General features: G+C 37.1%; 1 protein-coding gene across 2 annotated transcripts; it reads left to right on the top strand.

Moving 5' to 3' along the window:
* The first annotated feature begins 220 nt into the window (after positions 1-220).
* Positions 221-16711, top strand: g3bp2a (G3BP stress granule assembly factor 2a). Of its 2 annotated transcripts, none has more exons than XM_032562449.1 (13): positions 221-399; positions 2812-2930; positions 3002-3083; positions 3318-3491; positions 4475-4565; positions 4685-4790; positions 7654-7834; positions 9357-9458; positions 10431-10533; positions 10614-10673; positions 11142-11270; positions 11360-11478; positions 13436-16711. In XM_032562449.1, exons 2-13 carry the CDS (start codon positions 2836-2838, stop codon positions 13712-13714), a joined length of 1521 nt encoding a protein of 506 aa, XP_032418340.1. In that variant the 5' UTR covers positions 221-399; positions 2812-2835; the 3' UTR covers positions 13715-16711. The 2 variants fall into 2 exon arrangements, with proteins under 2 accessions (XP_032418340.1, XP_032418339.1); XM_032562448.1 differs by having other exon boundaries at positions 11360-11487.
* Positions 16712-17609: the final 898 nt, after the last annotated feature.

The raw sequence follows: 17609 nt of genomic DNA, 5'->3' as shown, positions 1-17609 counted from the left end.
AGGGACATTATTCTATTCTATTCTATTCTATTCTATTCTATTCTATTCTATGTCCTTTATCAGGAAGGAGAGAAACCGTTCCTGGAGAAAGTTTTTCATGGGCAGGGCTAATCGTTTAACGTCACATTTTATGCCGCCTAGTGTAAGCAGCCCATTGGCTGAATCAGTGCACCGGGGTTCCCAGGTCCAGATTGCAGGGGTAAAAAAATAAACGGAACGTATCACTTTAAAAATCTGCAATCTCTGGTTCAGTAGGGACCACACTGGCACTCAGAGAGCAGTGTGGGAAATATTGAATATTTCGCCTGGGATACTTTGTATTTCAGAGCAGTTTACAGCCGGTTACTTGTACTTATTTATTATATTTACTTCTGTCTGCATAGATAGGTCCCTCAAAAGGTAAGTTAGCTCTGCTACAGGACGACCCGGCGAGCTAGCAGTGTTAACTAGCTTAATGTTAGCTGCATTGTCTGGTCCAAATCACAACTGCTCGATTACTAACAGCTATCGTTCGAAGTTTAAAAGTCAGTGTGTTACTGTTTATATGAAACGCATAATTATGTATTTATATGGGCATTTTCAGTAGCTTTGTCAGTCTGCCTTCCTTTGTTGTCTTCAAGCAAGATAGCGTACAACTTGTTCCATTGTGGCGTTTCGTGTAAAGAGCACATATTTGATGCCGTTTTTCAGTGTTATTTTGCGAACCTTTAATGTTTAATGACACGAAACCCGTCCTTTGACCATAAAAAATACCCACCGTTGGAGGAAATGCGACGACGCCACAAGTTGGCGAGCGCCAGTGTTAGCTTGCCAAGTAGCAACCTCAGAGTTGCTGTTGTTTCGACAGTGAAAAGGCCGATTTATTAGCACCAACAGTTTCCCTGTATGCCATCTGGATGATGTAGGGATACCACGCAGTGTTGCCACTCTTCACCTGAAATCTCTCCTACCTGAGGACACTCGTGAAAGACGTGAATCTGTCACGTCATGTCGTCTGTGAACATGCGACAAATGTGCGAGATGTGCCAAAGTGTTATCAGGCGAATACATGAAAGGCCTCAAGCACCAGGCCATTTATTTATGCATAAAAATGCTGCTCAGGTGTGTGACGCAGCTTTAAAAGCGATGTTTTAATTATAGTACAGATCGTTGTACCTACTTGAGAACATGAACGACTGCACAGGTCGCTTCCTCTTTTCATCTACAGCCGGTTTCCCCTCTTTGTCTTCTAGCCTGAATCTGATGGCGCAGTTCAATGATGGCTAACATGTTAGCCACTGTGAAGAAATTTTACGTGACCGTTCAGTTTTGGATGTTTAAATTATGTTCTATTTGATTTTTCTCATCTTTTTATTCAGTAAGCTTCCAGTTATTGTGATGCAGGGTTGATTTATAGTCAGAATTATAATTATACCTGTCTCTCAGAAGTTATGACCTGTAAGCCCTAAATTAAATTGTCTCCAAATGACATATAAACTTTAGAATCTTGCTATATAGCTTTTAAGATGTATTAAAATTTAATATTTAAGGGAGTCAGCTTTTCTTTCAAAGCCATTAGTACTGGAAAACAATTCTTAGATTCCACTACCTATTTGGTAAATTAGGTCACAGACAAAAAGGAAAAAAGTGAAAGTGTTTTTGTTGGAAGAAAACACCTGATGTGATCCTTTACTGGCTGGAAAATGTATTCCTGTTATCCCAGACACAACTGAGAAAGCTTTCATGATGTAGATTCACAAAGATTTATTATTCTATATTGCATGTTCATTTAAACTGTACTTCCAACTACTCTTATCAGATGTTGTCAATTGACTTGCTATTAAGTTATAGCTAGTAAAATTTATCAGTTATTTATTTTGAAGGTCATTGTTTTTCGTTAAATGCTACAAGTTGACAGTTGACATGTAATTTTTTTTAATGTTATAGTATGAAACTGTAAATGATGCATGCTTAATAGCTATTTTGATTTAAATTGGGTCAGATGTTGTTGCCTGTATGTAGTATTACAGGTAAAACCTGGTTTAAAAACGAAAACAGAACCGGACAAAAAAATATTTTTCTTATTAATAGGACACATCTGGATTACCCGATCCTGTACTTTCTTTTGCTATATGGGCAAACACACCCTTGTTGATGGTTTGCTTGATGTAGATTAATTCACCTGAAAGTTCAATTATAAACAGACCTGGATTAAAAACGAGTTTTGGGTTTTTCCAGCTGCTCCGGGTTACTTCACTCTTTCATTTCAAGTTACCATTTTTCTCACATTTTACTGCTGGTTTGTCCCCTGTATCCAATAGTGAAGTAATGTTTATCTTGGTATTGGTTAAAATGTTCAGGATTGACAAGTGATTAATTTTTTTAAGATTACATGTTTTGCATAATATTATGAACACTTAATGTTGCCATAATCTGTATTGTGATGACTATACAGGTTGAGATAAACCCATATTTTCCTTGTTTTTTTTCTAACACCAATGTTTCTACGACTCTCTGAACTTCAGAATCTAGACCAGGTTCTCTAACCAGCCACATATAACATTTTTGTCCAGAGTAAATGCTTAATGAATGAAAAATCGAATATTGTGGAGCCATTTCCTGTATGGAGAAACATTTTATTGGTGTCCCAGTACCACCAATAAAAACCCAGCCCCTCTGTCTAGCATGTAGCTACAACTTAAATTGTTTTTGAAACATTCAGAATATGAATAATCAAATCCCAAGTTTTTCAGACCAGAACGTCAAAGTCTACTGTAATGAATCTTTTTCACTGGACAGCAATTAAATTTTGCTCCTTTTTTTCTGTTTCAGCACTTAATATTGTTTACCAAAGAAATGGTGATGGAGAAGCCAAGTCCCCTGCTTGTAGGGCGGGAGTTTGTGAGGCAGTATTACACACTTTTGAACAAGGCACCCGATTTTCTGCACAGGTAATTGCTTCAATGTAATGTGTGAGTTTTTGTGAACGTGTACTCCATACTCTTAACTGTTTTGTCATTAGGTTTTATGGGAGGAACTCTTCATACGTTCATGGAGGAATTGATCCAAGTGGGAAGCTGGCAGAGGCTGTGTATGGGCAAGCGGTAAGAACCACAGTCCAGTGATTTTATTTTGAAGTGCTTGATGCATTGAGATTTGGCTTTGGGAAATACTATTCTATGTTTGAATAATGAACACTATGCTAAAAAAACTTATTACTATTAGATGAATTGTTGTGAACAGAATATTCTCAGCATTCTCTGGCATTGAATGATGATGTTTTTAGTAGCCATTTTGTCTGAACTTTTTTTTTTCTTCTTCTCTTTATGCGGTTTTAGGAAATCCACAAGAAGGTCATGTCATTGCAGTTCAGTGAATGCCACACAAAAATCAGGCATGTTGACGCTCACGCCACGCTGAGTGATGGAGTCGTGGTGCAGGTGCTTGGAGAATTGTCCAACAACGGCCAACCGATGAGGAAATTCATGCAAACATTCGTACTTGCTCCAGAGGTGAGTGACTCAATCATACAGGACAATTTACATGTTCAAGACTGAGTTGAAAGAGTGATTATAGATTACTTACAGTCATTGCTGATGATAAAATAACATGGAAACCTCAAATTAGATATAAAATAAAGCCAAACATGTCCTGGCTTGTTCCCTAGTTTTAACTTATTTGAGTTATTGTGCAACAATACAGAGCTTGATTTCAATCATTAATAACATTGCAATAATAGTAATTGATAAGTGTGGTTATTTGGATTATACAAATACCCTATTCATAAAATCTAAACTGTTAATATTTGCTGACATAGTGAAATATCAGTTATCTTGCTGAAAGCCAAAAAATAATTTAATTCAAAAGCTTTTCTTAAAAAAGGAAAGTGTTTATTATTTAAGGAAAAATGTGAATTTAAAAGTTCAAAAATCATAACTACAAGACATAGATTTTATGTCGGGCAATCAACCAATGTCCAGACAAACAGTTTAAAATGTCATTTAAGATGACCCTCACTGAGTATCAATATGAGAAGTAATTACTTATTACTGCTTTTATCAATGTATTGTAACTATGGAAATTGTCAATTATTACTGTAGTATTGTATATTGATTTAGAAAGATTTTAACATGTTAAAAATTATGCTTGCTTATTCTGGCATGCAAATATGAATGCACTAGTTATAGGTATGGACATAGAAAATACTAAGAATGTTAAAACCAAGTTGATGTGAATAGTAGTTTATTGGATGATGCTAAAGATATGAGGGGTGAGTGTAAAAATAAGTTCATACTTCTACCCTCTCATTTGAACATGTCAATACACCTTACTATTGTTCCTCTTTTGTTTGCGTTTGTTTTAAATTTATTTTCTTTGTATATAACTTGGTTTGTTTTTTTATTACTGTATGTTCAGTAAAGTCAAGCTCAAGAAATTATTTCCCAAGATCGCTTGCTTAACCAAACAAAGTACGAAAAATATTTTCTGTCGCTAGGGTTCAGTGGCGAACAAGTTCTACGTCCACAACGACATCTTCTGCTATGAGGACGAAGTCTTTGGAGACTCCGAGGCTGAGCTTGATGAAGGTAAAGTTGTTTTGAATGATTATTGCATGATGGAAAATTAATTTACATCCATACAATGTTTATAAAAGTGAATAAATAAAAACATCCGGTCATTGATTCATTTTCTTCGACTCATCTAGAATCAGAGGAAGAGGTTGAGGAGGAGCCGGAGGAGAGGCAGGCGTCCCCCGAGCCGCTTCAGGAAAGTCCCAACAGCACCACCTACTATGAAGCTCACCCTGTTGCGTAAGAAAGTACCATATATCTGAGCAACTAAAGTTGCCAACTCTACCATTATTTATTCAATTAGCTACAGGAACAAGTCTTAAAGTCATTATGAGAGTCAGAGTGGAAGAAGATTGTTTTTTTGTTTCTTTGTTTTCTGGTTAAGAAATATTTATTTTCCTTTATTCCATTTTATAATTCAGTTTAAATATGCAACACCAGTATAAATATAATTTCAAGGTCCTACAATGACAAGGTAGTCAAATTTATATAGAATCTAAAATTAATTCATATCCAGTTGTGTCTTAATTCAATCTAAATTATAATTTCGATACAGCCGAAATCAATTGATACGTTAATACTTATTGGTACAAGGTGGTATAAAGAAGCCTTGTATTGGGTTTTTGTCTCTTCAAATCAGTTATAACTATTGATTATTTCAAGTCAAAATTTATCCAAAAGGGAAATTAAATGTTGTCCTAACTCATATCATCCAAGTATTTTTAACGATATGCTGTGGGTACGAAGGACCTCCAGTAGCAGTCAGTCTCACAACACACCTAACAAGGCCTCTGACTGTATACTGTTGCTGTGTGACAATCTCGTTATGCTAATAGCTCATTTTCTGGGCAGCAGAGACGATCTTCCACAGTAACATGTCCTTGATGACAATGTCTGTTGTAGTGAATTACTGCTATTCCACCTCATTTGCTTTTGCTGCTCCTCTTTATTGATAATATCCTTAATATTGCCATCGTTGCTACTATTTTTTAAGATTTGGTGCCATTCAGGACAAACATTGTGAAAGCATGGCTGCTGCTCTATTTAATGACAACCTGACAAAGTTTTAAATGAATGAACACTTAATGCAACAGGATGGATCTAGAAACTCTTTCCACAGCTTTCAGACGCAGGTCTCCAGTCAATAAGGGGAACATTTTTTAACAAATCTGACTGGAATGATTCACTCAGTTAATGTGGCGTTGAAAGAGAGAGGAAATGTGCAGCATTAGCTGCTCCCTGAGAGGCCAATCATTTGCATGGAAAACTAGTTTACCAGCCTGATGAATACCAGCGAGGTTTAATTATGGCAGGTCTGTCTGCAGGAACCTTACAGCAGAAATTAAAATTTAGTATTGGGTTAATAATCATTCTACAAAAATATGTGGTAATAAATATGATTGATATGGTTAGAATGTAGTTTTCATTTGTTTATATGAGAATAAATGGTGAATATTTGTAATTAAACTTATTGGCCAGTATATAGGACACATCTCGATTAGCCAAACAGATGGCTGCAGCTTAAAATATTTAGGCATTTAGACGTGATGAAGACGACTTATAAGGTTCAAATTATCAGAATAAGGAAAGTTAAGTGGCTTTCAATGTGGCATAGTCGTTGGTGGTGGCAGATGGGCTGTTTTTTCAGAATAAAAGCACCAAGGGGCCATGCAGGAATTTCTTTTCTGTTGCATTTCCTCGCAATAAATTAACAAATATACCCTGATCTAAATGTCAATTTGAAATTGCAAATATCTTTTAAGAGCCTCAGTGGAAATGTGTTTATACATTCTTAACTCTTTGGTGCAAAAAACTGATTGAGAATGGAGTGTATGTTCAAGATATTAACATGCACAGAATATTCTTACAAAAACCTTACATGAGCCATCAGGCGCATTATTAAGAAAGAATGCCAAATCTATCACAAAGGAAACGCAAAACCTTTGCAAGATAACTCAAGAAAAAGCCACCTTTGTCCCACAATGGACTCTGTATAAAAGCACCACAAAGATATATGTATTAAAAATGTCTTACTGATGTCTGAGGAGAAGGTTCAAACAGGCTATAAAACCAATCTGGCTGCCATTGCTGTGAGTTTGGAACAGGAAGCTGAGGCCACATTTCACACAAGCTCATAAAAATTAAACAAAAACAGGTTGGAAGAATGTTGCCTGGGCGGATGAGTCTCGATTTCAGTTTCAGATTTCAGGAATTCAATTCTTTAATTACGGCACTTATGGTGGCAGGATGTTGGAGCAGCTCTGATTTATTCCTTCATTTGAGGCGTTGCATGTTTGGACAATTATTCCCTTTCGTTTTGGATGCCGTGCGTTTACCTTCTGAAATTTGAACAGTTGCTGTGATGCGTTAAGGCGACAACAAAGTGGGAGCAGCTGATTAGCATCTCGAAAGTTAAAGAAAATGCCTGAAACTCAAAATGATTGACCAGAGTTTGAAAAGAGGCTTCATGGATGTAGAGAGAGGAAGAGGAAGTTCAATCCATCTCTTCTATGCATCATAACGGCAAGGCTCTTATCCCCTACTCCAACATCTCTCTCTACTCCGCTTTCTAACCTCATGGCCAGACAAAAGTTTAAAGAAAAAGAACGTATTAATTTACAAGTTTTTTATTTTTGTTGTTTTTTTATACAAATTCCCAGATTGCAGTTATGCCTTTTTTTCCATGTTGGAGATCAGTGATAATTATTGAAGGGCAATTTTGCATAAAGAGATTTCATAATTCATTTTATTTATTGTTTCAGTTTGGAGGTTTTTATTCTATTTTATTTATTGTTTTTGTTTTTTGTTCTTTTAGTTATTTAATACGTCGTCCAGTTTCAATGTTATACGTTATCTTTATATAGGTTGGAAATGGTCTCAAAATGACAATATTATGGTTTATTGCAGTAATTTCAAGTTTTTGTCAAAACTTTTGATTGTTATAGACAACGTCCACAATGACTGTTTGAAGATACTTAGATGATATGAGTTACAATATTCAATTTGTGATATTTCTTGGGGGGGGGGACTTGGGATTTTTAGTTTTAAAATATATTTTTGACTATTTCCATTATTTGACCACTTTCTGAATTGTTCCCTGTAGTAATGGTGTGGAGGAACCCATGGAGGAGCCAGCGCCAGAACCGGAACCAGAACCTGAGCAGGAGCCAAAGGTCGAGGAGGTTAAACCTGAGGTAGAAGAAAAGGCGATAGAAGAAATGGAGGAGAAGACGCCTTCACCGGCACCAGTGGAGTCTCCACCGAACGCTCAGGAGCCCGCCAAGGTTGGTTGATTTGCCTCATTCAAACCGCACGACATCATAATTTACTGGGATTTACTGTAAATGTTATGTCTTCCTAAGCAAATATTAAGAAACAAAATCTAATTAATCAGTTGTATGTAGGTCTGAAAGGATTAATTGTGATTAATCAATTATTGAAATGGTTAACTAATTGTTAACTGGCATATACAGACCAACAGTAGGTCATCTGGTGGGGAAAACAAAACCCTATTAAGAACAGCAATTAAGCCAAAGCTACAAAAAATATACACATTTTAAATTTAAAGAGGTAGTATTATGTAAGATTGATATTTTTTAGCTTTACATCATGCTATAATGCTTTTCCTTCATCAAAAACATACTTTAAGTGTTGCCTTGATTCTTTCATACATGTTGGAGAAATCCTTTAATATCCATGGCATCTATTCAGCTGTGCAAAACACCTGGACTTAGCTCTGCCTTTGAAGCATAACTCCTCCTCTGAGCAGCAGGTTACAAGTTAACAAGCTTCCACTTCCCAGAACAACCCCTTAACTTACTCACTCAGCTCCTTCAAACTAGCCAGCAGCAATTAGCAAACACCTGGTGGAACTATGTATCTGCTGAGCTCATTATAGGAGGTACTTCCCAGTGAAACGCTGGTTTAAAAAAAAAAAAACCCGAGGGAATGTGGAGTTTCAGAAAGAGCAGGAGTTTTTAAAGAGACAGAAGTCCAACTTCCGGCTTGAAATGTCAAGTTTCTTCTGTCATATTTGATATATACAGCATTTTTATAACAACTGAAGGTAACATAGTTACTAGACTGTGCTACAAAATGGCACTATAACAGATAACACTGCCCCTTTAAGGTAAAAACACCTTTTCTATAATTATGTTTTAACCAAAATCCTTAAGGTGGAATAGTTTAACTTCACCCAGTTCAGATTCAATAAAGGAATGTTGTTGCATTTTAGACAATAAAATGTTTATTTTCTTATTTTAAAAAAAGAAATGTAATTTATTTTTTCATCTGTTAATGTATTTTTAATCTAGTATTGAAAAGGTTTAAGTAGTTAGATGAAAAACTTGTAGAATATCCCTTTTTTTAAATCCAGTTGATCGATTACTAAAATAATCGTTACTTGCAGCTGAGAAGAAGGACTTCTAGTTTACAAGAAAACGTTAAGAAAACATCCTTGTTTTTTCATTAGTCTCATTCCGGAGTTAAACTACATTTCTCGAGGGCCAGGATCCTGCATACTTGAATTAAATGGTGACACTGCCTTACTTGCATGCAGTTCAGCGCTACATAGCTCTGCTAACTAGACAGTATTACAGCCAGGTGTGCTGAAGCAAAGATATGTCTAACAGTTGCAGGACACCAGCCCTGGAAAAATGGAGTTTTAGACCACTGGTATAATTATAATGTAGTGAATTTATACCGACTTTACGATGTAACGGCTGAGCTGAACGGTCCAGCAGTTGAAGTTGTGTTATGGCGCATGGTTGGTGCAGCCTTAACGATGCGTCGTTGCATTCATTGCAGCCGTTCTCCTGGGCTTCGGTGACCAGTAAAAACCTGCCTCCTTCTGGCACAGTCACCTCCTCTGGACACTCTCCACATGTTGTTAAAGCTACAAGCTCACAGGTAAACATCTGGCCCAGAGTCTTGTTAATCATTGTAAAACTAGATTTGCTATTTTCTGTTTTTTTTTTTGTTGTTTGTTTTTTTGTTTTTCTGTATAAATGGGTGGTGTGTGGAGCTGTGTTCATGTCAACCCAGCATTTATCATTTGATCAAAAATTATGATTGTCTCCTGGATTTGGTTTTTATAGAGCTGAAGATTAAAGTAAATAATTTAGATTGTTACTAAGGGTTTGTATGTTTAAATAGCTTAACCTGGTCATCTAAATTGATTAAAAAGAACCCTTGCTGAAGTCGGATCAATTATAGATTTAGCAATTTAGTGACAAAAGACTGTTTTCTTTTTTCTTTTCAATTTGATACAGTGGCAGTAAAAAGTATTTACCCCCTTGGATGTTTGTGCAACTTAATCATGATTAACACAATTTGGCGTTTTTGATCAAATTTACAAAATCTGTCTTTCAGGTCAAAGAGAACTGATTTTCCACAAAATAATAATTAAATATAAATATTTAGCATAAAATTAGTGACTGCATAAATATTCGCCTCCTTTTAAGTGACAGATCTAATTCAGCAGAGGTCCAGCCAATTGGTGGTACTTGTCTCACAATGGAGAACATCATCATGTGGTGTTGTTCGGGTTTTTTTTTTTTTTTTGTAAATTTGGTGAATTTGATATTATGTTTATCACAAAATAAATTGTCATTTAAAAAAAAGTTAAATGAATAAAATTTAGGCATTTTTTATCTGTTTTGTGTATGGAAGGGTTGAAAATGACTCAAGAAAATAAACTTATTACATCTGTTTAGATGCTACAAAGGAACCATTTTAGTTGAGTCAATCACACAACTGTGGAGACAAAAATCAAGGAAATCTCTTCGTAGATTTAAAATCCACAAGCATAACCTGATCTTTATCTTTAAATGAAAGTTGGTAGATGTCATGTTTATTTATTTTAACGTCATGTTTGTTCAGCCCCGGGTTGAAGCCAAGCAGGAGACGCAGGCAACTCCTCTCCGCCCCAGAGACCAACGGACCCGTGACAGACCGACCTTCACCCAACGAGGTCCCCGACCCGGTAATTACCTCTCTACCCACTTCCTTTCTCTTCCTCTCTATTTCTTCTTCTCACTATCTGCACGTCTCTGTCACTATCAGACGGTGTTCCATCTTCAGAGTCACAAACGGGGAAACCACACCTAAGTTTTGTCAACAAAGGTATAGAAATCCGCTGCTTGCTCTGCTTTTATCTGACTTCACACCATTTACACTGCAAAAAAACTAAGTCTAAAGTATTTTTCTCTAGTTTCTAATACAAATACTGTAGAAAACTTGAAATAAGACAAACTAACTTAAAAGTAATATTTCAGTAAGAAATTAGAGCTTTTTTAAGTCAATAATTCCTAAATATTAATGAAAAAGTACTAGTTCCACAGGCAGATTGTTTCACTTATAACATGGGAAAAATGTCTTGTTATAAGTGAAATAATCTGGCAGTCAAATAAAATTAATACCAAGAAATTATACTTAAAATTAGCTCTTATTTCTTGCTGAAAAGTTACTTGCAAGTTAGTCTATTAAGATGTTTTCACTAGAATCTAGACAAAAATACTTGGTAAGACTTTGTGTTTTTTGCAGTGTAAAAAGAGGATTAATTTGTGACGAGGATGATTTGCTGAGTTGCAGGTGGAAGAGATGTTGAATCTGGAGACATGGACGGCAGACGGATCGTGCGGTACCCTGACAGCCATCAGCTTTTTGTCGGCAACCTCCCGCACGACATCGACGAGGCCGAGCTCAAAGAGTTCTTCATGAGTACGCTTATTTTTATCCTCCTCATCCTCAGTTTCTGTAGCCCTCATCCGGCACTCCCGACTGAAACATTTTGGTCTGTCTTGTCGTAGCGTATGGCAACGTGGTGGAGCTGCGAATCAACACCAAGGGGGTCGGTGGAAAGCTGCCCAACTTTGGATTTGTGGTCTTTGACGACTCTGATCCTGTGCAGAGAATCCTGGGGGCCAAGGTAGAAGGGGCATGTATCAACATTTCATTACCCACTTTCATTTGGTGGTGGTGTGGTGACATATTTAAGAAGCTGAACTCTTCGTTGTCTCTTCATACCCATTACCTGTTAGTGTTTGTGTGTAGATTATTCACTGCTTTCATACTGAATGTTGTGCTTGAATCATTTGTGAACTTTGCTGTTTCCAGATTTTATTTCATTTTTCAGTGCTACAGCTGTCCCTAAAATCAGTTCAAGAGAAGAAGAAAACTAGGGGTGCACTGATTCCAGTTTTCTGGCAGATTGCCAATTACTGATCTTTAAAAAGCCTGACCTGCCAATACTGATTTTGGCAGATAACACTTTTTTGTTTGAAATGTTGCTAACCATGGCAAGAAAGATACTTAGTTGGCAACAGTGGGATGATTATAGTTAACTGCAAATGTGCAGACATGACCCAGTGGGCCGGTCCGTCAGTCAGACTCTCACTGAGGAGCAGAAGATTTTTAGACCTTTGCTGAGGTAGAGAAGATCGGCTTCACATGTCAGTATTGGCTGACCACCGATCTCCCAAAAATAAGGAAATCGGAGCAGATAAATTTGGTGCACCTTTTAAAAAACATCACAAAGCAGCATAAGCCGTTATAAACCACTGTTGCCAAGCAAAATCAATGTCAGTTTGCATAGTTTTTGTCCGGTTCTCCCACTAACACAGTGAAGTGTATTCAAGCAGGTTTAAATTTCTAGAAAACATTTTGTGGTTCTCAAAACTTCAGATTAAAGCCTGAAATTTTAATGTGAAGGATTGATTCCTTAGACTAGGTTCACACAGCAGGTGTTGATGCTCTATTGTGATTTTTTTTTTCTTCTCGTTAATACTTCTAATTAAATGAAACCTGAATCGGACTTCTGTGTGAACAGCTTACAACCTCAAAGCGACTCGAATACACAGAAGAATGTAGCCGTCACACAGCAGCACACGGTTTACAGAAATAATGATGGACGCCTTGGTCTATGGACTCGCTTTAAAGTCTATTCAGAAGGGGAGCTGACAGTATTGTTGCATGATCATAAGACAAAGAAAGTTAATAAAAAGAAAACACGAATAATATAAATAGCCTTTTGTGGACCTTTGACTTCAACTTCTGTTTGGATGTGGAGTTGGAATAGAAACATTTGTTTCTATTATAAATGTGCGCAAATCTTTTTTCATATTACAATAATGTCCAAAAAACACATTTTTGCAATTGCTGAGTTTCTATCAAATAAATTAAGTTGAAGACACGTGAATAAGTTTGTTCACAAGATACGTTATTGTCACATTTTCATATTTATAATGTTCAGCCGTTGTTTATATCCAGATTTACAGGGTTTGGCTTATCCTGATTAATACTTTCATGTAGAAAAATGCATTCTCAAAGATTAATAAACTTTAAATTCTAATGAACGTTTAGAACTGGAAGACATTTCAAATATATAAAATAAACAAAATAGAAACAAAAAATGAAATAACTTATGAAGTGTCTGTAAACAAAATTCTTAATTTAAAAAAAAAAAGATAGTTGAACCAAAGCATCAGATTCAAGACTTTTGTCGTCCAATTTTTGGCAGAAAAAAACAATAAATCATCCAAATGACAATGATTGAATTTGTTTTAATTTATCATGCAATAAGTTTATTTATTGTGACTGTCCTAGACAGAAATCGGCTTTCTTTTGGGGGGGGGGAGAGTTGTGAAAAGATTGGAATTGGTTTGTTCAGACTGCCATGAAAAAGTTGGATCTGAGTCGCATTTGCCTGCTGTGTGAACGAAAGCGACCCGGGTTGGGTCCAATCTGCTTTGTATCAAATCCACATTTGGGCCTTGAAGATTTGCATCTCCTGCAATAAGATTTAGTGATGCAGCTTAAACTGAGTTTGAGACCAACCTGTGTGCAAACCCAGTTCCAGTGTAGTGACTGCCCTCCTCTTTCTGCAGCCCATCATGTTTCGAGGTGAGGTGCGTCTGAACGTGGAGGAGAAGAAGACGAGGGCCGTGCGCGAGCGGGAGACCCGAGGCGGAGACGACCGTCGGGACATGCGGCGCAGCGACCGGGGCCCGGGAGGTCCGCGAGGCATCGTCGGACCCGGAATGATGCGCGAACGCGACGGGAGGGGCCCGCCGCCCCGAGGCGGCATGGCCCCCAAACCCAGCATGGGTCCCGGAAGAGGCTCCGGCGGGCAGGGGGAGAATCGCTTCACCCCGCAGCGCCGCTGAGAAGAGCGCCACCTGTAGGGTGGAAGTAGTATCGTGTTCCTCATCCTCAGCCGTACTCATAAATGTATAAAGTATATATTTGGTGGTGTATTCTTTTTCTTTTTTTTTGGCTTTTTTTTCCTCTTCTTGCTTTGGAATGTGACAGTCTGTCAGCCACTTTGTGAAATAGACAAAACAAGCAAACAGAAAAAAAAATTGTTCGCTGATTAGTTGTGAGCTGAGCATCCTTTTTGGGGGTATTTCAAGAGTTCAAACTTGAATTTGTCAATTTGTGAATAAAGGCAACCCAAGCAGGACTAATCTGCCACATTTAGGAGGGACTGATAAGACTTTTAATCTACAGCAGTGCAGCCCATCACTTTCAGAGATTATAAACCTTGACTTAAACTTGAGGTGTTGATTCATGAAATTCCTCAATTGCACATTTTATATTGTAGTTTTCTGCCGATTGTCGAGGAAGAGTGAGATGCAGAATTGGTTGCAGTTTCAGAGGAAAAGCCTTTCATCGTTTCCTGTTTTCAGAGAAATAGAGGCCACTGCTACAGAATTGCATAATGCACTAAAGGTACTTCTGTCTCGTTACGTTGTCGTTCTCGTTGGACTGCGGCTGGAGAGAAGCGAAACAGCCTGGCTGCTGTGACCGATGTATTTCTCCAATGTTTGACCCAAAACTACTCTGCAGTCGCTGCTGGATGGACAAGCAAATCTACAACATTATTTTTATTTTTTTGTCATTTGTAAATTAAGTTCATTCTGGACTTGCCCTTTTACCAAATGAGTGAGTGGGGCAGGGAGGACAGAGGAGCAACAGATGGATGATGGCGGCTTGCTGTTTATATTTTGATTCCAGCTTTTTGTTTTTCTTGACTGCAAATCGGGGATGAGCGAAACCTTTCCTCCCTTTCTGTCATGAGTGCGGAGTAACCGAATAAATGTACAGCAAAAATCACGGTTTACTGTATGCTTTGCTTTTCTGTGTATAATTTTTATTTTCTCTCGACTCAATTTTAATGAAAAGTTAAAAAGCATGATGGTGCCTTCTAGTTCACCTTTTCAAGTCTTACTGAAGAGCAAAGCAGTTCGGGGTGAAAAGAGCTGCTCCTTTTTGAACTATTCTCTGCTGGGAGCAGACGGAAATAACAGTATTCATAGGATTTACGTTCTTCAGGGGCAGATTTCACTCTTTCTGTACTGTTCGACTAAGATGATCTGCTGTGAGCTTTGTACATTTTTCTTTGCTGTAATTTGTATTCTTTTGGGTTTTGTAGAGACAACCGGTGCCTGCAGTTTTGTTAAATGGTTAATAAATGCATCTAAGGAACTTTTCCCCCCCTCCCAACAACAAAAGGTACAGTAACAACGGTGACGATGAAATGTTTAATCCCTGGTTTACCAGATCGGGCTCGACGTGGGCTTGGTTTACTGTTAAACCTTTTAATTTTTGCACCTCATGGCAGCACTTTGGATAATCCTTGGACTCACAAGTTTCCCAACAATTTTGTACCTGCAGCCTTCAGTCGAGTAAATAATTGTGGACATTTTTCTATTGTCAATGCATTTGTATTTTCATATGCTGATCATTCACTGTGCTCATTTGTAGTCGTTTTGTGTTTTGTTTTTCCTGCTTACGGCCAAATTAGTCAGCGCTGCGCTCATCTGAACGGGATCAATTTATTGCTTTTGAATCATCCAGTAGGGAGGGAAGACTTCGGTTTCCATTGGGGAAAGGAAGACGTGAGCGTTTAATTTCTTTATGTTTTTGTGATTATTTTGTGTTGCACTGAAATGGAAAAGTTAAATGATGTAGCATCTTTCTTTTTTTTTTTCTTAATTCTTTGACAAATATACTTTGGTCTTCCTCGTCCGGCTGGTGTTGCACTAATTCTAAGGTTCTTGGGACAATCTGAACAACAGGACTTTCAAGAAAATTTCTCCAGCAATGGAAAAGGCAAAATGTGGAAATGATTGCTCTCACTTGTGGCATAACTCTCAATATTTGAAGTGGCTGTAAGCTAATTGAACTTTACATCTGTCATTAGATCACAACTTTCAACTGATTTGACTTTACAGCTGTCAATTTTACAGCTGGACTTGTTTAAACTCTCATAATAGCTTACAGATGTGGCTGTAAGCTAATTGGACTTTACAGCTGTCAGTTTTACAGCTGGACTTGTTACAGTTGTCACAACAGGCTTTAAGCTAATTGGACTTTACAGTTGTCATCATAGCAGCGTCCAGTCATGGCTGTTGGCATTACAGCAGTGGTCCATGAGGAGAGAGGGTGAAGAAGAGCCATCATGCTTTCAGAACAATACATATTACTAACGGAAAAGTTGTTAAAGTTCCAGTCCGTAGATTTCCCAGATTATTCTTTTGTGTCCAAATCCTGTCCAAGATAAAAGTGAATCTGAATTTATTCCCCCCCCTCATTAAAACGAACCATTCCAGCCCTTTCCGAGTGAAAATAGAAATGCCTTGCCGGCATTAGCAGTTGTGGTGAACAGCTGGCTGCCATCATAGTTTTACTGTGTTTACCCTTTAACTTTTATTCTAGTGCAAGTGGAGAGTTCTTAAATTTTTTGTTGTTTTTAGTTTAGATTTTCATTTATTTTCCCGCTTTTGCAATCCCGAATGTGTTGGATTTAAATACAATAAACTACTGATAACAGCTCTGCTCACATTGTCGTGTTTACAGCTAATTTAGAGGTGGTGCTGAAGTTTTAAAAATTAAATGAGTGAGTGACATCTGCAGGTCGTACAATGTTAAAATGTTTCTTTTTTTTCTCCTTCCTGTGATGTAATAAATGTATTTGATTCGCCTGTATGAAAGATACACAGCATTCCTAAATTTTATGCTTACTTTGCCTTTTTTCACATTATAACCACAAACTTCAAAGCATTTTGTTGGGCTTTCATGTGATAAACAGTTTATAATTGTGAAGAAAAATGATACCTTGTTTTCTTTTATAGCAATTAAAAATGTAAAAATCTGAAAAATGTGGCGTGCATTTGTATTCTGAAGTCTTTTGCAGACTTGACAAGTTTTAATCAGCTCTTCTGATAAAAAGCATCCTGAGAACAAAGATTACAGCCAGGTTGATGTTTATAATTTGTATTTATCAAATAAAATGAATAGAATTTTGTGGTTGCAATGTTCTGGATGCCTTTGCAAGGTTTGTCCCATCAGTCATCCTGTGTCGCATCTTAGATCCAGGATTGCTGTGAACTCTGAGATAATGTATACAAATTAGTTAAAAACATACTTTATTGATCCCAGTGAAATTAAATGCAACTAATTTTATCCAAGATTTTTTTTTTTTTTAAAGTTGAAGAACTTGGAAGGCTCTCCTGCAGCAGTCTGTATTCCAGGGAGTCTGAAGAAGCCTCTGACTGAAGAAGCTCTGTTGTAGAACAGTCTCATGAAGAGGTTGCTCAGGGTTTTCTTGATTTTATAAAGAATCTTTTATACTTATAGAAGATCTGCAATACCTTTAAAGGAGGCAGAACATATTAGTAAAACTACCTGTTAAACTTTTAAAATCTGAATAAATATGTGCATCTGTATTTGTTGAAAACATCTTGAAATTCAATATTAAGCATCTTTTCACATAAATGTAAATTGGCCAGATACAAATAAAACTACAATTACTTGACTGATAAAATAATATTCTAAGGTTTTGATTAAAGTATGATTAATCTATGGCTTACCTGAATTATTTGTGCATGTTGTTAGGACTGTTATTTTGCATATGATTGTGATTGTGAGCGTGAGCGGGAATAAAACTACCAATAGGCATTTCGTTCCATATAACACAGTAGGAATGTAACCGGTAAACCTTTTATGGATGCAAAAGCAAGAACCCCCCACTTGCTGACTTTGTGTTTCTGTGGTTGA

This window comes from Xiphophorus hellerii, chromosome 5 (assembly GCF_003331165.1).
Source record: "Xiphophorus hellerii strain 12219 chromosome 5, Xiphophorus_hellerii-4.1, whole genome shotgun sequence".
Classification (NCBI taxonomy): Eukaryota; Metazoa; Chordata; class Actinopteri; order Cyprinodontiformes; family Poeciliidae; genus Xiphophorus; species Xiphophorus hellerii.
Note: the sequence above shows the minus strand (reverse complement) of the source record. Positions and strands in the feature narration are given on the sequence as shown.

Excerpts from the sequence above, each read along its gene's own strand:
- g3bp2a (XM_032562448.1), top strand. The coding sequence starts at position 2,836 with ATGGTGATGGAGAAGCCAAGTCCCCTGCTTGTAGGGCGGGAGTTTGTG. Across the intron at positions 10,674-11,141 it reads CCTAAGTTTTGTCAACAAAG|GTGGAAGAGATGTTGAATCT; the intron begins GTATAGAAATCC and ends GCTGAGTTGCAG. Across the intron at positions 11,488-13,435 it reads TGGGGGCCAAGGTAGAAGGG|CCCATCATGTTTCGAGGTGA; the intron begins GCATGTATCAAC and ends CTCTTTCTGCAG.